At 38.5% G+C, this 19,784-nt stretch overlaps 2 protein-coding genes across 2 annotated transcripts; both read right to left on the bottom strand.

Moving 5' to 3' along the window:
• Nucleotides 1-1,243: 1,243 nt before the first annotated feature.
• Nucleotides 1,244-8,735, bottom strand: LOC131997391 (uncharacterized). Its single transcript, XM_059368355.1, has 2 exons — nt 8,641-8,735; nt 1,244-1,780 (listed from the first exon to the last, which is right to left on the bottom strand). Exons 1-2 carry the CDS (start codon nt 8,724-8,726, stop codon nt 1,306-1,308), a joined length of 561 nt encoding a protein of 186 aa, XP_059224338.1. The 5' UTR covers nt 8,727-8,735; the 3' UTR covers nt 1,244-1,305.
• A 1,170-nt stretch (nt 8,736-9,905) lies between these two features.
• Nucleotides 9,906-11,668, bottom strand: LOC106088526 (uncharacterized). Its single transcript, XM_013254088.2, has 3 exons — nt 11,512-11,668; nt 11,148-11,320; nt 9,906-11,090 (listed from the first exon to the last, which is right to left on the bottom strand). Exons 1-3 carry the CDS (start codon nt 11,627-11,629, stop codon nt 9,981-9,983), a joined length of 1,401 nt encoding a protein of 466 aa, XP_013109542.2. The 5' UTR covers nt 11,630-11,668; the 3' UTR covers nt 9,906-9,980.
• Nucleotides 11,669-19,784: the final 8,116 nt, after the last annotated feature.

The raw sequence follows: 19,784 nt of genomic DNA, 5'->3' as shown, positions 1-19,784 counted from the left end.
CTGCCGATTAAGGGTCTTAAGCCCATAAAAGCTGCATTTATTATCCGGTTTCTCTGAAATTTATGGTTCGGATCGGTCGTTATTCAGATACATTTGCCATATATACCGATCTGCCGATTAAGGGTCTTAAGGCCATAAAAGCTGCATTTATTATCCGATTTCTCTGGAATTTCACACAGTGACTTGTATTAAGCCTCCCGTCATCCGACCAGCATATGATCCAGATTGGCGCGGTCGAACTCAGCACATTTTTTCTTATTCTTATTGGGATTAAAAGGAAACAAGTAAAGGATATGAGTTTCACCAAAAAACAGAATACTTTTTTGCTTTTTGGGAGAGTATCTGCCCAGAATTTTAACCTTGGGGTACTCATTGCAAAAAAAAAGTTACGAAAAAAAAATAAGTCAAAGTTTTGTTGTTTTCTGCAGCGCTCGTTTTCTGTCAGAAGTTTTGTTAGTTTTGCAAATATGGCTTGTTCAGATATATGTGGGAAGTTCAATGTTTTGTTCCATAGGGACTTAAGCTCTATAGCAATTAGATCAACTCTCTCTCTCTCTCTGCTCTTTGGTAGGGGTATTGAACGTTAAAAAATTTTCATGATGACCCCTCATAAATGTGGCTTCTGTAACGAACTCATCCCCAACAGGTAGCCAACGGAAAAACACACATTGTTAAAGTTTATGGGGATAAAACATTTAGATTTAAAAATGGGTTCATAAATAAATAAATTTATGAATTACCATTACACCAATGGTGGGAGAAAATCGCTTTACCCAGAGGATGGGAAAAGGTAAGAGTATCGGGAGTTGATACTATGGATCTAAAACAATTCTTTTCAAAATTGGAAAGATCCAAGGAGTTGTGGGAAACGAGTAGGAAACCACGGGATTGTGGTCAGACACAATACCAAATATTGCAGTCAAGTTATAAGGGAAATAAAAATGCTCCTTTTTTCAAACAACTTACATTTGTACTTTTATTTATACTTAGGTGAGATGTGATCTGGTTCGCTGCTGAGACAAGAAGAGACCCTATGCTTAGTCTTTACTTGACAGGCCAGTTCGTAGAATATGCGAACTGCCAACGAGATAAAAGAAAGAGCCCTAATTGCCAGATCAATACATATTAAAAATAGGGGGAAAAATTTATGTACTGTAAAGTTAATACATACTGATTCATATTAAAATATTTTTGAGTTATTATTAAAGTTCAAACTTATTTCATTTCTTAAAAATAAGGGTAAAGTACAGTAAACATCCTGCCCCCCTTGGCCAGTATTGGCCAAAGAGAGAAGGTCTAATGTCCTTAAAGAGTCCTTTGCAGACGATCCAATGCCATCATCGCATTCTGCACACATCGCCGTAAATTTGTAGTGGGAGGAAGTGAAGAGGTTGTCTTTTGTTGAGATCGTTGTCGTTTACACTCGGCTAAATTCCGTCTGTTAATTCCATTTTGGTTTCTCACCGATTTATTTTGCCTTGTGACATTAGAGCGTACATTTCTTGGAGTTTCACATTTTTTGGAAGGTCTAGCTTGTATACGATCTGTAATAGGAAGATGCAATAGTGTATTATGTGCATGGCCGCAGCGCTGACACAAGTCCGGTGATGTACAGCCTGCCGAATCATGTGATCTTGCCATGCAATTCATACAATACCCATGAGCTCGCACAGCTCGACGCCGATCCTTAACGCTCATTGCCAAGAACATTTTGCAGTATTTCAACGGATGATACTTACGGCAGATGAGACACTGGTGTAGGTTTGAATTTTTAGGACCCCTATAATGGAATATTTCTCTGGATAAATGATAAAGATTTGCAACATTTTACAAAAACTTTAATAAGAAATGGAGCATATACTGGACACCTCTGATGTTTTATTGAAAAAGGAGATTTTCAAATGATTTTGGGAAAGTAAACTATTTTGGGATTTTAGGATATTGTAGGAAATGTTGAAGGATTTTTACTACAAGTCTTCGTGTCCGAGGGGAGAAGGCAAATCTTCGTTATTGGTCTTGTGAGAACACCCATCTGTGTACGTATATCCGCCACTCTAACATGACCATCGCTACCGTAGTAAGTTTTCTTAATCCTCCCTAATCGCCATTCGCATGGTGGGAGAAGTTCGTCTTTAATGACAACGAGTTGGCCGATAGAGATATCGTCCTTTACATTTTTCCACTTGTACCTTCTGTGGAGTTCTTTCAAGTACTCGTCCTTCCATCGACGAGCGAATTGGTGCTGAAGAGCCTTGAGTTTATCCCATCTATCTGTTAAACAAAGGGGTTCTGAGGGTGTTTCTGGAAAGGCCATCAATGGGGCACCCCTCAGAAAATGTCCTGGTGTCAATGCCAATATTTCGTGGGGATCATCGGTCATAGGTGATAGTGGCCGAGAATTCAAAACAGCTTCAATACGAATTAATAGAGTGGAGAACTCTTCAAAGGTGTACTTATAATTATGTGCCACTTTTCGGAAAAGAGTTTTAAAGGATTTTACTCCAGCTTCCCAAATCCCTCCCATATGTGGGGCATTTGGAGGGATAAAGGACCAATTAAAACCGTGGGATGAGTACTTTTCAGAGATGTCCTTGAATGAGGACTTTATAAAGTGTTCAAAGGACTCTCGAAGGATTCTTTCAGCTCCCACGAAGTTTGTCCCGTTGTCAGAATAAAGTTGTTTCGGTAGGCCTCTTCGACCCACAAACCTTGTAAAGGCTGCTATAAACGAATTGGAGGAGAGATCAGAGCAGATCTCAAGGTGTAACGCTTTTGTGCAAAAGCAAACAAAAATACAGACATATCCTTTATGATATGCTGCTTGTCGAACAATGGAAGTCTTAATGGAAAAGGGGCCTGCGAAATCCAAGCCAGTCACAGTAAAAGGGAGGGAAAAATTGGTTCTTTCGGGTGGCAGTGCAGCCATGATTTGGGATTGAACCTTTTGCTTGTATATGACGCACGTTTTACAGTTTCTAATACACTTTTTTATGAGTGGTCGCAGCCTTGAGATATAATACTCTTGCCTAATGGTCCTGAGCATAAGAGAGTGTTCAGCATGCATGAGGAGTTCATGTGTAAATTTTACAAAAAGTTCAGAAAATCTCGATTGAGCCGGTAAAATAATTGGATGACGTTCGATATAAGTGAGATCTGAATTGACCAACCTTCCATTTGCTCTTATGGTATCGTCTGAGTCAATAAAGGGGTTAAGGGAGTAAAGTGAGCTTTTCTTGCTAACTATTTTAGCTGTACAAAGAGAGTGATACTCTGATGCGTAATACCTTTTTTGGGTTAAGGTAATGAGTCGATTTTTCACCAAATTAAATTCTTGAAAGGAAATAGTGGGTGTTGTGAATGGGGGATAATCAAATGATCTTGAGATTTTGGAGTAAAATCGGAAAACATAAGCAAGAACCCGTATGGCCTTGTCCCATTTTGAAAACCTTTCTAATGTGTCGGATTGGTCATCGAACGTGTGAAATACTTTTATCCTTCGCATTTCTGGTGGATTCTCAGATAAGAATCTGGACTTTGGCCAATCCTCGGGGGGGCCAAGAAGCCATGTCGGTCCATGCCACCACAATGTGTTATTCATGAGATCAACAGAGCTACACCCACGGGATCCTAGGTCTGCTGGATTATCTGCGGAGCGTATATGACGCCAGATGCAGTTTCCAACATTGTGGAGGATTTTGGAAGTCCTGTTGGCCACATAAGTTTTCCACGTATTAGGTGGTTTTTCCAGCCAGCCCAGTACAATGGACGAATCACACCAGAGAAACATATCGTAGTTCTGAATTGGGAGAGAGGTTATGAGTTGTCTCATTAATTTCGAGAGTAAAACGGCTCCACAAAGTTCCAATCTTGGGAGACTGACTGGATCAATAGGAGCGACCTTCGTTTTGGAGACAAGAAGGTGGCACTGGACAGAATCCTCCGTTCGAGTTCTCAAGTAGACCGCAGCACAGTACGCCTTTTCTGAGGCGTCACAGAAACCGTGTATCTGCGTATGATATAATGGGGCAAAATTGATCCAGCGAGGTATTTTTATATCAGCCAGCTGGGAAAGATTTACGACAAATTTATTCCACTTTAATAGAGAGGAGGGCTTTACATTCTCGTCCCAATCGGTCCCTTCCAACCACAGCTGTTGCAAAAGGAATTTTGCCTGGATGATTATTGGGGAAATCCAACCAGCTGGGTCGAAAAGCTTCGAAGAAGCCGATAATATTTGCCTTTTAGTTATAGCTTCAGAGGGCGATATATTTGCAACTTGATACGAAAATTGGTCGTTGAGGGCGTTCCATTGGATACCCAATGTCTTTGCCGAACTAGTTTCATTGAACTTTAGAAAATTCGTATCCAACAGACAATCCTTTGGGACGGAATTTATAACTTGTGGGCAGTTTGAAGTTATTTTTTTGAAAGGAAAACCGGCTGAACTTAGGACTTTGATTAATTGTGATAGGGAATCAATAGTTGAGGCTATATTGTGTACTCCTGAGAGGACGTCATCGACGTAAATTTCTCTCTGCAAAATTTGAGACGCCTGAGGGTGTGTATCCGCTGAATCACGAGCTAACTGCAAAATTGTCCTTATTGCCAAGTAGGGGGCTGAACTAACACCAAAAGTCACGGTATTAAGGGCATAATCTCTAATGGGACTAGTGGGTTCTGGCCGGAAAAGTATCCTTTGGAAGTTCGTGTGGTCCTTGTGAACTAATATCTGGCGGTACATCTTCTCGATGTCACCGCTGAAAACGTACCTATACAGACGCCAGTTCAAAATCAAAGTCGAAAGGTCTAATTGTAGGGATGGACCGATATACAACACGTCATTAAGGGACTTTCCTGAGGAGGTTCGCTGAGAGGCGTTAAAAACAACCCTCACTTTTGTACTACGACTGTCAGGCTTAAGGACCGCATGGTGGGGCAGGTAGTATGTACTTTGAGATGAGTCTTTGGAAATTTCATGAGGCGTAACCTCCTCCATATGTCCAAGGGAAATATATTCCTTTAATATATTGTAATATGTGTTCGCCATTTCTGGTTTCCTGCCTAGAGACTGTTCCATACGCAAGTACTGGATAAGGGAAATATGTCGTGAAATGCCTAGACCTAGTTCCTTGTGATTTTCGGACTTAAAAGGAAGTTTTACTATGTATCGACCTTCTGCGTTTCGAGTGGTGGTTTGACAGAAAAAACTTTCGCAATACTCATCATCTGGGGATATAGGAGGGCTTGAAAGAATCTCTTCCTGCTCCCAAAACAATCGCAGTTGTTGGCTTATCGGATACTCAGAAGTTTCGGTGGTTTCAATAGCGAATGATGAGCAATTGAGGGTTTCTAATGGACCGCTAATTATCCACCCAAATATAGTCGCTTGGGCCAAAAGAGAATTTGGCAACTTCTTGACCCCATCAAGAAGTAATTTTGGCATGACATTGCTGCCGATCAACAAATCTACGGGTCCAGGAGAAAAGAATTCAGGATCAGCCAGATCTAAATCAGATAAATCGTCATAAGAATAATCTGATTGAGGGACAAAAAAGTTTGGCAGTAGTCGGGTTATCTTGGGGACGACAATTGCTTGGATGGCCAGCGAGTGGTCATGTTTCCTCGAATATAGGGTGAGCTTACAAAAGGACTTTGAGTTTGCCACTACACCGCCGCCCATTCCCCGTATTTGAAAATTCATTGGTTCGGTTGGAAGCAACAAACGCTGCTGCAAACGTTTAGAGATAAAGGTTTTTTCTGACCCTTGGTCAAGAAAAGCACGAGCACTAAATGTGTCTCCATTATGGATTATGGAGACTAAAGCGGTTGGCAAAAGGGTTTTCTCGCAGAGCTGGTTGTTCTCGGAAACATAATGAGACGACGTTTGGGTCACTTGGTAAAAGTCTTGGCTAGGAGTGGAAGTGGATGGTAATTCAATAGGAGAGTTTACGTCAACAGGGTTTGTGGTATTTACGTTAGACTTGTTTGGAGAAGATTTGGTGTTGGAATTGGGAAAGTGCAAGAGCGTATGGTGGTTTTTCTTGCACGTTGTGCACAGAAATTTGCTTTTGCAATCGCTCCGAATATGTGTATATGACAAGCAGTTTAAACACGTATTATTCTGCCGTACAAATTCGCTGCGAGCTTGGGGACTCATTTTTAGGAATTCTTGGCAGCTTCGAAGAGAATGGTTGGAGTTGCAAATCTTACAGGGAAATTGGGCTTTACTTTCTGTATTGAAAGCATGAATATCAGAATCCTGTTTTCTACTGTTCCCTTTCTTGGCGCCCTGGATGCTATTGAGTCTTTCGACCACCTCATACCGATTGGAAAGAAAGGTATCCATTTGGTCCCAATTGGGGAGATCCCTATGTGATTTCAATGACTGTTCCCATAGTGAAAGGGTTTCATGTGGGAGTTTTGTAGAGCACAAAAACACGAGGATAGGGTCCCAATCGGCTGTGGAAATTTTCTGAGCATTTAAAGCGGCCAAACAATCATTTATTGTAGCCTGGATTTCCTGAAGGGCCTCGCTGCTTTCGGAGGGGATTTGCTTTAAATTGAGGAGGATTTTTAGTTGGTTGTCAACCAAAATTCTCCTGTTTTCGTAACGAGTCTTTAAAGCATCCCACGCCAGAGCAAAATTCTCTCCACAGAGCTTATATTTCTTCACAATAAGTGCCGCCTGGCCTCTTACCTTCAAACGAAGGTGATACAACTTTTGTACGGCCGATAATCTGGGATGTTCTCCATACACTGCGGAGAACATGTCCCTGAATGAGGGCCATTCCTCATAGCCCCCATAGAAGATCTCTGTGTCGCAAGGAGGGACCTTTATGCAGGGAACAGAGTTGTCCATAATTGGACTTTCTAAAACAGGAGAAGAGGATGAATTATAGGGGTTTATGAGGGTCTTTTGCAAGTCCAAAATCCTGGCTTTACAAGACTGAAAGTCACTTGTACATTTAACAAACTTCTTTCTAGCTGACTGTAGCAGCCCCTCATCAGAATTTGAGTCCTTCGAAATACAAAGTGTCCTATAAGTCTTTTGAAGAATTGTCCATCTATCATTTAGCTCCTGAAGAGCAACTTCAAGGCGAGAATCGGAAAGGTCCTCCACGGGCGTGTCGCCAAAGCTAGCAGAAAATGTTATTAAATTATCAGAATCGAAAATGAATTCTTCCATTGTGGATAAAGGGATATTCCGAAAGGAAATATATCAAAACTGGATGAAAATATTAATTTGCAATTTCCAAGGAATGGAAGTGCCCTCAAAGTTTTGAAAAACTTTAGGCTTGAGTAAAAGAAAGTAATAAAAATAATAAAAAGGGTTTTCAGAGAGGACAAACCTATAAGAGAATATGGGTATTTTTGTTATATTTATTTATATATATATGTAAAAGACGGTATATATTTGTGACACAAATACAGAAAATAATAATATCTATTATGGAAGTGACACAAATATAAAAAATAAATAATTAACGTTGGGGTTGTTCTCGTTCTTTGTACCATATAATTCAAAAAGGTAATAGGTTCAAAACTGTTCCCAGTGTGGACAAAATTTCTTCGTTCTAATATAAATATCTCAATATCAAGGGGTTTGATACATAAAATCTTTCAAAGACCTATTTCCTTATTCACATATAAAATTGAACGATGGTTTCTTAAAAAATTCTTGTATTTAGGAAAACTATTCCCAATTTCGCCACAAGGTATCAATAAAGATTTATAAGCCCGATTTTTACACTGTTGTTGGTTCATAAAAATGTAAAAACTGTTTCCAATTTGAATATGCCACTGACATTCAATGTAAAGGCAATAATAGTTTGAATTACTGCTTAAAAATTAAAACGAACTGTTCCCAGTTACACAAGCAAAATTTCATAACAGCTTTTCAAATGTTTCCAAAATTCACAAGGGTCTGTAAAACTGTTCTCACTTTGAGCCTTCGTCTATATGTACATTCATTTTAACAATGTTAACCAACACTTCGTATAAAATTGATAAAATATGTATGTTTTGGGTTTGGTCGATTAAGCTATCGTTTCTAGCACCGAAGATCCGAACCCAAATAAGCTAAGTTGGAGTTCATGCAAAACAAATTGTTGATATAATATTTTGAGGTAAAATAATTTAACATTTGTTAATGATTGTTTCGAGAGAGTTTTTACAATTTGAATAGCACTGTCCTCGGATAACAATATGTATGTTACTGTGTGTAGTACATATTAAGTGGGAATTTAACACCCACGTTCAGAACCACATTAAGCAATGAGTGCTAACATTGAATGTTAAACCGAATGTTATATAGTTTAGTAGTCACTGATCGCAAGCAAGAATTGATTTGGGGGATTTATTTGCAAATGTTAATGTGGGCTCCAAGTGGATGTCAACATTTGAGTCGTAAGTTGTTGTTGTTTATTTTTTCTTTTTCTTTCGTATATTAGACCGTTGTTTCAAGGTTAATTGAATTGAGTTACACTTCCTGGTAGCCCCAGGGGATGGGGGGAATGGATATGTAAATGGTTAAGTGAATTGAGTTACACTTTTCGGGAGCCCCAGAGTAGGGGGGTGGTGTACGGATAAGTAAATGGACTGTATTTGTGATAATAAAATAGGAATAATTTGGAAACTTACTTTGAAGTGAAGAGAATTAATTCCATGTGAAGTACCACTTGTGGGATGAAAGATCCAGCTGCGACGACCGTGGGCAAGAGGAGCATTGCAGCATGCGGTTTTCGTCCAATGTCGGTGAGGGGGTGAACCTTTGATACACCCCTGCTTCAAATAATAGAATTGCACGTTTTTGTGAAAAAAAAAAAAAAAAAAAAAAAAAAACGTTTGACGACCAATCCCTATCCAGTAGGGGGAACACAACAGATGGGAATCTGGATTGGCAAATGGAATGCTGATATACTTTCCGGCTTTCTTGCGTTTCCTTTAATATTCTGGACAAGGCACATAAAAAAGAATTTTTTTGCTTTTTAATATTCTTTTTGGGACGTGAAGTCCTCCAAACGCAAATGATTCTTTACTCACTTCTATCCTTTAATTTTCACTGTTCTGTCCAGCAAAAACTATCAAAAACAAAACACTTTCTTATTCCCGAAAAAAATTGATATTCAGCGAATATTTTGTCAAAACACTTTTTCTTCACGCAAAAAATTGATATTGAGTAGCAATTTAAAGAATGCGAGAATACGGGAAATAGTGATAAAACGTGTTCAGCACTAGCTGTCACTTTTTACTTCGTTGCACTTTTTAGTAAAGGTGAGGTTGCCAGATAACAAGCAAGGCTCGAATGGACCATGTTAAAGTTTATGGGGATAAAACATTTAGATTTAAAAATGGGTTCATAAATAAATAAATTTATGAATTACCATTACACCAATGGTGGGAGAAAATCGCTTTACCCAGAGGATGGGAAAAGGTAAGAGTATCGGGAGTTGATACTATGGATCTAAAACAATTCTTTTCAAAATTGGAAAGATCCAAGGAGTTGTGGGAAACGAGTAGGAAACCACGGGATTGTGGTCAGACACAATACCAAATATTGCAGTCAAGTTATAAGGGAAATAAAAATGCTCCTTTTTTCAAACAACTTACATTTGTACTTTTATTTATACTTAGGTGAGATGTGATCTGGTTCGCTGCTGAGACAAGAAGAGACCCTATGCTTAGTCTTTACTTGACAGGCCAGTTCGTAGAATATGCGAACTGCCAACGAGATAAAAGAAAGAGCCCTAATTGCCAGATCAATACATATTAAAAATAGGGGGAAAAATTTATGTACTGTTAAGTTAATACATACTGATTCATATTAAAATATTTTTGAGTTATTATTAAAGTTCAAACTTATTTCATTTCTTAAAAATAAGGGTAAAGTACAGTAAACACACATCAAAAGTTTTACAAAAAAATAAAATCATATTTATTAAAAAAAAATCGATGACTGACAAAGTTAAACATAGACAATTTTAAATCGACTTCCAGTTGAAGAAATGTCTAAAGCGTTTCTGAGCTTCTCGCAATGAAGTTTGCTTCGTCTCGGGCATGGTTAGGCCAAAGAAGATGCTGGCCAACAATATTATAATACCCTGAGCAATGAGAGTGCCATCATCTCCCAAGGGGGTTGCCAGACATAAGACAAGAATGCCGATGACTTGTTCCAGTACCACACAAAATGCAATGCAATAGGATTTTCTTTTTAGGGGAAAAGCTTCAGCCACATACACCGAGGTTAGTGGGGCAAAAAGTCCAGACCAGAATTGTATTATCAAGCAGAAGCTAAAAACATAGCTCATGGCACGGGGATTGGTTAAATTATCATATTTTTGGCATATTACGGCTACAGTTATCATCAGACTACCAGTTATCAAAGACGAAATTAAAGCGGGTAATTTTCGACCCAATCTATCTGTGATTAGTAGGGAAAGAAATCCTCCTAATATACGTATGCCGGCCACCAACATGGTAGTGGTCAAGGATAAAGTGGCAGTTTTACTGTATTTAAATGTTCTCGTCAAAGGCAAGGAGAAAGTAAAGGCCAACATCATGCTTCGGAAAAGTATCATCTTGAACATGGGTCCTATGCAGCTGCCAAAGCCCAGCTCACTCTGTTCACTTAGATAGGTGTTGTGTTCCATGAGTAAAATATTGGCGGCACTATTGGCACCAGGTGGCTTTTTTAGTCGAGCCATGATACTCAGGGCAGTTGGCTCATCGCCCATGCGCAAATAGTCCACGGGGGATTCCACAAAATGCCATAGAGCTATGCAAATAAATATGGCAAAGACAACATCCAGAAGTCCATGCAAACGATTGACCGCAAATGTGGTGGTAACATCCCACTGTGTGCTAATGATGATTTGGAGTTCCAAGCCAAGGGTAAGCGATAATTGTTCAATGCCTAGACAAGTGCCTCGGGTGCCAAAACGTGATATATCCCCAATCAGCATGAGATATGGAGTGATGGCCAAACCTACTGCCATGCCATTGAGATAGCGTCCAGCAATTAGGACATCTATACTATAGGGAGCAACTATGAAAACAATGCCACCCATTAGAATCAATGCTGCTGAAATGCTCTGCAAAGGAAAATGATTTTAGGTTCATGTTAAGTGTGATAATTCTTTCATACCTACCGTGATATATTTCTTGGGCATTATTTTGATAGCAGGCACCGACAAAATGGCGCCTATAAGCACCGCTACGAACCAGGATAAATGAAAGTGTAGGCTATAGCCGGTGGTTGGATACACCGACCATCCTAAGCCATGTGCCATGGCCATGCCTCCGCTGAAGAATATAAAGGCACCTGCAAAATGAGAATAAAATGACAGGGATAGCAGAAGAGAGAGAGGGAGATAGTTTGCTGGATTAAGGAAAAGGCAGATACATGGAGATTAAAAAGTTCTAAGATTCTTTCATCGACACCCCTCGGTCAAACTGGGACTCTGCCCAAAACTTAATATGAAATATTATTACGAATATGAATGGAAAACTCACCTGCTGCCATTGTACTCAAATGATGCACACTATACCATGCTGATGTGGGTGCAGCCGATAGTGAGTACTTGGAACCACTTATATTCGCCTCATAATTTAGAGTTGGCGTTTCGGCCATGGTTATTTAGGCACTTTTATTTTATAACTTCCGGGTATTCGCCTTATATGAAGAAAATTAAAATCAATTTTCATCAATCCAATTACTAGTAATGTTTAACAAAGACTGATGGCAGTTTTTTCAATTTGTAATGCGTATTGTATTTGGATTCTAAATTAAATCTATGATATGATTTGCCACAAACAAAAGACGTTGTGTGGTTAGGCATAGGATAATAATAAAATATTTAAAATGAGAAAGATGAGATAAAAGTCATTGAGGTTTTTTGTACGAGTTGTTGTGCCACAAAATATTTAGTTCAAGGTAATGTTTTCTTGTTATTATTAGATGTTGTTGGAGTTTTGTTGAGGGTCAAGATGTAAAATGGGATAATTTTGAACCAACCAACGTCATCTTGGGTGTGGCGTGGCCCCTTTATACTTGGTCAACTAATCACATAACAATCCTATTGCTTTCCCTAATACTTTTCAATTATGTCCCATATTTGCATATTGTAACAATTGGTTTATACAACGGCTTTTGGGTTTTTTTTGGTGGCGCGTTCCCCCAAGTTTTTTATTTGTTGTTTCGATCCAATTATCCTTCTTATATCTCAAATGTATAAAAAAATGTTCGCAAAACTTTATGTTCGAACAGGTTACATAAAGAAAGACCCTGAAAATATTGGCCTGAGAATTTCAAGCCCATTTTAGATTTTGCTCTTCCGACTTTCCAATATGACCCTAACTTGGAATTTCCCACCCTTATATAGGCTGTTGTACTGAGTTATATGAGAAGGTACTCTCCCATGTAAGATTAAAAGATAGTCAGTTAGAATTTCCACTCAAAATCCGCTTCCGCTGCTATTTAACTTACATATCTGTCATTACTATATTGTCATATAATTGATTGAGTAATTCTATTGCTTTTAAGATGTTATCAATTCTGTGATTCCATCGCTTTTGCGAATATATAGCATTTTTATTAGAATATTGCTTTTGTGAAAATGAGTTTTTCTACAAATTTTCCGTTGTTGTGATTTTATTACTTATAAGAAATTTTCCCCGTATTTATCACTTTTCCAATTTTTTCCCGTTTACTTTGGTGAAATTAATCCCTTATGCGGCTAAATCACTTGTGCGACTTAAGCACTTGTGCAATGTTATTGCTTGTACAGTTTTATGGCTTGTGCGATTTGTGAATTTGATACCTTGTGCGATTCAATTGCATATGCGATTATCGCTTATGCGATTTTATCGCTTATGCGATTTTATCGCTTATGCGATTTTATCGCTTATGCGATTTTATAGCTTATGCGATTTTATCGCTTATGCGATTTTATCGCTTATGGAATTTTATCGCTTGTGCGATTTTATTGTTCGATTTTATGGCTTGTACGATTTGTGGATTTAATTGCTTGTGCGATTTTATCGCTTGTGCGGTGTTATGTCTTGTGCGATTTTATCGATTGTGCTATTTTATTACTTGTGCGATTTAATCGCTTGTGTGGTTTTATTGCTTGTGCAGTTTTATGGCTTGTGCGATTTTATCGCCAGTTCAATTTGTGGAAATAATCCTTTATGCGAGATATCGCTTGTGCGGTTTTATCGTTAGTGTGATTTGTGGTATTTATCCCTTGCGCGAGATATCGGTTGTGCGTATTTATCGCTTGTGTGTATTCATCGCTTGTGCGTATTCACCGCTTGTGCGTATTTATCGCTTATGCTGTTTTATCGCTAGTGAGATTTGTGGAATAAAAATAATCCATTCTGCGAGATATCGCTTGTGCAATTTGTGGAATTAATCTATTGTACGAGATATCGCTTATGCGATTTGTGGAATTTATCCCTTGTGCGATAATCTCTTGTGGGATAACCGTTTGTGGAATTTTTTGTACGATTTTATGATTTGTGCGATGTTATCGCTTGTGTGTGTTTATCGCTTATACGATTTAATGAATTGTGGGGTTATATCGCTAGTGCGATTTGTGGAACTAATCCATTGTGCGATTTTTTTGCTTGTGCCTATATATCGCTTGGGCGGTTTTGTGGCTTGTACGGTTTTATCACTAGTGCGATTTGTCGAATTATTCCCTTGCGCGAGATATGGCTTGTGCGATTCATGAAGTTATTACCTTGTGCGATTTTTTGCTTGTGCGTATTTATCGTTTGGTCGGTTTTATGGCCTGTGCGATTTTATCGCTTGTGCGATTAATGGATTGCTCGTTGTTATAGTTTGTGCAAATTTATTGCCTATGGCTTTGGTTTTATCGCTTACACGGTTTTATAGCTTACACGGTTTTATCTCTAGTGCGATTAGTATAATTAACCCGTTGTGCGAGATATTTTATGGATTGTGTGATTTTATCGCTTGTGCGATTTCATGGATTGTGCGATTTTATCGCTTGTGTGATTTTATTGCTTGTGCGATTTTATCGCTTGTGCGATTTTATTGCTTGTGTGATTTTACGGATTGTTCGATTTTGTCGCTTGTGCGATTTTATCGCTTGTGTCATTTTATCGCTTTTGTGATTTATAGATTGCTCGATGTTATCGTTTATGCAAATTTATCGCTTATGGCTTTGATTTTATCGCTTACACGGTTTTATAGCTTACACGGTTTTATCTCTAGTGCGATTAGTGGAATTAACCCCTTGTGCGAGATATTTTGTGGATTGCGCCATTTTATCGCTATTGCCATTTTATCGCTTGTGCGATTTTATCGCTTGTGCGATTTTATCGCTTGTGCGATTTTATCGCTTGTGCATTTTATTGCTTGTGCGATTGCGCGATGTTATCTTTTGTGCAAATTTAACACCTATGCGTTTAGTTTTATCGCTTACGCGTTTTTATGTCTTATGCGATTTTATGGCTTTGCGATGTTATTGATTGTGTAAATTTATCGCTTATGCATTTACTTTTATCGCTTATGCGGTTTAATAGCTTGTCCAGTTATATCGCTAGTGCGACTAGTAAAATTAACCCCTTGTGCATTTTTTTCTTGTATGTATTTATTGCTTGGGCGGTATTAGCACAAGTGCTATTGGTGGAATTAATCCCTTGTGCGATAACAACTTGGGCGATCGTGGAATTAATCCCTTGTGCGATTTTTGTTTGCTTGTGCGTTTTTATCGCTTAGGCGGTTTCATGGCTTGTGCCATTTTTTCGCTTGTGCGATCTTATCGTTTGTGCACGGTTTGCGCGATCTTATCGTTTGTGCAAATTTATCGCTTATACGATTTTATCACCAGTGCGTTTTGTGGATTATCGCTTATGCGATTTGTGGAATTTATCCCTTGTGCGATAATCTCTTGTGGGATAACCGTTTGTGGAATTTTTTGTACGATTTTATGATTTGTGCGATGTTATCGCTTGTGTGTGTTTATCGCTTATACGATTTAATGAATTGTGGGGTTATATCGCTAGTGCGATTTGTGGAACTAATCCATTGTGCGATTTTTTTGCTTGTGCCTATATATCGCTTGGGCGGTTTTATCACTAGTGCGATTTGTCGAATTAATTCCTTTGCGCGAAATATGACTTGTGCAATTCATGAAGTTATTACCTTGTGCGATTTTTTGCTTGTGCGTATTTATCGTTTGGTCGGTTTTATGGCCTGTGCGATTTTATCGCTTGTGCGATTAATGGATTGCTCGTTGTTATAGTTTGTGCAAATTTATTGCCTATGGCTTTGGTTTTATCGCTTACATGGTTTTATAGCTTACACGGTTTTATCTCTAGTGCGATTAGTATAATTAACCCGTTGTGCGAGATATTTTATGGATTGTGTAATTTTATCGCTTGTGCGATTTCATGGATTGTGCGATTTTATCGCTTGTGTGATTTTATTGCTTGTGCGATTTTATCGCTTGTGCGATTTTATTGCTTGTGCGATTTTACGGATTGTTCGATTTTGTCGCTTGTGCGATTTTATCGCTTGTGTCATTTTATCGCTTTTGTGATTTATAGATTGCTCGATGTTATCGTTTGTGCACATTTATCGCTTATGGCTTTGGTTTTATCGCTTACACGGTTTTATAGCTTACACGGTTTTATAGCTTACACGGTTTTATCTCTAGTGCGATTAGTGGAATTAACCCCTTGTGCGAGATATTTTATGGATTGCGCCATTTAATCGCTATTGCCATTTTATCGCTTGTGCGATTTTATCGCTTGTGCGATTTTATCGCTTGTGCCATTTTAGCGCTTGTGCGATTGCGCGATGTTATCTTTTGTGCAAATTTAACACCTATGCGTTTAGTTTTATCGCTTACGCGTTTTTATGGCTTATGCCATTTTATCGCTTGTGCGATGTTACCGTTTGTGCAAATTTATCGCTTATGCGTTTAGTTTTATCGCTTACGCGGTTTAATAGCTTGTACAGTTATATCGCTAGTGCGACTAGTAAAATTAACCCCTTGTGCGAGATATTGCTTGTGCGATTTGTGAAATTAATCCCTTGTGCAATTTTTTTCTTGTATGTATTTATTGCTTGGGTGGTATTTTCACAAGTGCTATTGGTGGAATTAATCCCTTGTGCGATAACAACTTGGGCGATCGTGGAATTAATCCCTTGTGCGATTTTTGTTTGCTTGTGCGTTTTTATCGCTTAGGCTGTTTCATGGCTTGTGCCATTTTTTCGGTTGTGCGATCTTATCGTTTGTGCAAATTTATCGCTTATACGATTTTATCGCCAGTGCGTTTTGTAGATTTAATCCCACGATTTTTTCGCTTGTGCGTATTTACCGCTTGTGCGATTTTTTGAATGGTGCGATTTTATCGCTGGTGCGGTCTTATCGCTAGTGCGTTTTGTGGAATTTATCTCTTGTGCGAGATGTCGCTTATGCGATTTGTGGAATTTATCGCTAGTGCGATTTTTTCGCTAGTGCGATGTTGTCGCTTGTGTGATGTTATCGCTTGTGAAATTTGTCGCTTATGCGTTTGGTGTTAATCACTTGTGCCATTTTATCGTTCCTGCTATTTTTCGCTTGTGCGATTTTCTTGCTTGTGAGATTTTAACGTTTGTGCAATTCTGTCGCTTGTTTGGTTGTGGTATTGTATTGTAGCATTAGTACCAGTGTCCACCATGATTGGTTCTTCTTACTCGATTTAAACGCTCGTACGATTTTTTCGCTTGTGCGATTGATGATTATTGCTTGTGGGCCTTCGCATATGTTCCCTGAAACTATCCCACCTAGTCTTCCTCAGATTTCTATACAGCTTCCTTCCTTCTCCCCCGTGCCCAACCTGAATATCTATTCTGAAATGATCGGAAAACGGACATTGGGTGGAGACTTTCCAAGACTTCAAACATGACTCTAAGACTTCAATCCTTACAAGCATTTTGCCTATTACCAATTCTGGTTCCGTTTGTAGAATGTTGGGGTGTTTCCCTGTTGCACATAACCAAGAAAAACAAAACCATATATATCTGCCCAGAACAATTTATTTATTCATTCCCAAACACTATACCCTTTATTTGTATCCCATATAGCCATAATTAGCAAATATTTGGGGGTGGGGTCTTGGAGTCCTATACTGTTATGACTTCCCCCTTCCGATATCCTTCCGGACCATATTCTCCCATGTACTCCCTAATACCTTTCATTTGAGGCCTATATTGCCATTATCATCCAATATGCCAATTTGATGGGGTTTTAGGTCGAGGCGGCCCTCTAGGTACCAAATTATTATCAAATTAATACTCTACTCCCGAATACCTTTCATTTAAGTCTCATATTGTCTCGATCGGACCACTTTTATGTTTGGTGGTGCATTTGGGTTAAGATGGAGGGTCCGCCACCTTACGATATCAACAAATTCTATAGCCTATTACCTCTTCCTGACCATATACGTAATCTACCCCTTCAAACCATTATCGTGAAATATGTATATTTGAGGGAGTTTTGGGATGACGGCGCTCTAAGTATCTGGACCCAATGTTTATTATTAAATTAATACTCTAATACGGGACTCAAATGAAAGATATTCGTTTCATTTGAGTACCACATTGTCCCGATCGGTCCACTTTTAGTTTTGGGTGGTGCTCCTACACAATCTGTGAAAATCAAGAAAATCGGTTCAGCCATTTTCATTTTGAGTTTTTTTTTTAGATTTTTGGCTCTTTTATTGATTTAGCAAATTTTTTCTTTTATGATTTTATTGGTCCTGAGACTTCATGGTGAATTTATTGTTTCTATGAATTTATCGTGCGCAAGAGCGTTTCGTCCTAAATCTAAAACGCTTCTGTCAATTTATCGCTTTAGTGATAATATCGTTTTTGCTATTTGATTGCATCAGCAATTTGCCTATAGATTTGCTATTTAATTTTTCAGATTTTATCGCAATTTTATTGCTTTCGTAAAATATGCTAGGTTTTACTGCCATAGTATAAGTTGCAAATCATTTGTTCAAGTTCCTCCTATTATGGGGGTACTTAAAAATCAGAAAAACGCCAAATATAAACATGTGAATAAAATTTTATTGTTGTGGATAGACAGACTTGTTCCAGATGAGTTAGCTATTGGATGGACATGACTTGGATTAGTTCAGCTAAAATGCGTAGATGGCGTTCGGTATTGTTGTTGTTGTTGAAGATCAGTAGATGTCGCGTCAACATCAATCGTTATCGCATGATATCGATAACTATTCAGTACAACTTTGCTCCCAAAACCTGTTCAGTTCATCTGATTTGCACCGAATAGATCGAAAATAAAACAAAGTAATTTATCTTTCAATCGATTCCCAATTTTATTACTTTATCAATATTTTTTATATGCGATATTGATTTGGTTTGGTACATTTTAGTATTGTTTTTTCTTTCGTGATTTTAGAAGTCTTAAAATTTTATTCCTCCCGCAGTATTATCGCTTCTAGGCATGAATCATTTACTGGAGCATTTTGGATTTTCGAAAATTGAACGCTTTTTACAATTTATAGCTTTTGCTTCTTATCATTTAGACCATTTCTTCTTTTAGTGAATCATTTACGGGAGCGTTTTTGTCCATGATTCCATGATTAAAGCGTTTGCATAATTTTATAGCCTGCAATATTGTATCGGTTGCTTGATGTTATTATACACTCCATCATAGGATGGGGTTTACTAATTTCGTCATTCCATTTGTAACACCACAAAATATTCGTCGAAGACCCCATAAAGAATTTATATTCATGATCTTCATGCCGTTTTAAGTCGATCTAGCCTTGTCCTTTCGTCCGTCTGTCGAAAGCACGCTAACTTTCGAAGGCGTAAAGCTAGACGCTTGAAATTTTGCACAAATATTTTTAAAAGTGTAGGCCAGACGGGATTGTAAATTGGTCATATCGGTCCATGTTTTGATATAGCTGCCATATAAACCGATCATGGGTTTTGACTTTTTGAGCTTTTAGAGGGCGCAATTCTTATCCGATTTAAAACGATTAGTGTGATATTCAACAACTGTGCAGAGTATGGTCTAAAGTTTTGCAATGACTTCCAACAACTGAGCCGGGTATCGTCTTAATCAGTCTATAACCTGCTATATCCGTCATATTAATCGATCACCTAATTTGACTTATTGACTCCTAGGAGTCCTGTAAATGTAGGTCGGTTGAGATTGTAAATGGGCTATATCGGTCCATGTTTTGATTTAGGTGCCATATAAACCGATCCTGTAACTTGGGTTCTTGAGGCTCTCGAGGGCGCAATTCTTATCCAATTTGTCTGAAATTTTGTACGAGGTGTTTTGTTTTCCCTTCCAACAACTGTTCCAAAATCGGTTCATAACCTGATATAACACCCAAAAAACCGATCTCCCGATTATTCTTCATGAGCCTGTAGAGTGCAAAAGGATTTGACTGAAATTTTGTAGAAGGATTTTGCTGGGACTTCCAACAACTTTGTTAAGTACGGTCAAAATCGGTTGAAAGCCTGATATAGCTGCCACACAAACTGATCTCCCGATTACACTTCTTGAGCCTCTAGAGGGCTCAATTCTTATCCGATTTGACTGAAATGTTCATGATGTGTTTTATTACGACTTCCAACAACTGTGCGAAGTGTGGCCCGAATCGGTTCATCATCTATTGCTCCCATATAAACCGATCTCGAATCTTGATTTCTTCAGCCTCTAGGGGTTGCAATTATTATTTAATTTGGGTGCAATTTTCAATGAAGTGTTTTCCAACGACTGTGCCAA

The sequence above is a fragment of the Stomoxys calcitrans genome, chromosome 4 (assembly GCF_963082655.1).
Source record: "Stomoxys calcitrans chromosome 4, idStoCalc2.1, whole genome shotgun sequence".
Taxonomy (NCBI): Eukaryota; Metazoa; Arthropoda; class Insecta; order Diptera; family Muscidae; genus Stomoxys; species Stomoxys calcitrans.
This window is presented reverse-complemented; position numbering and strand designations above follow the sequence as displayed.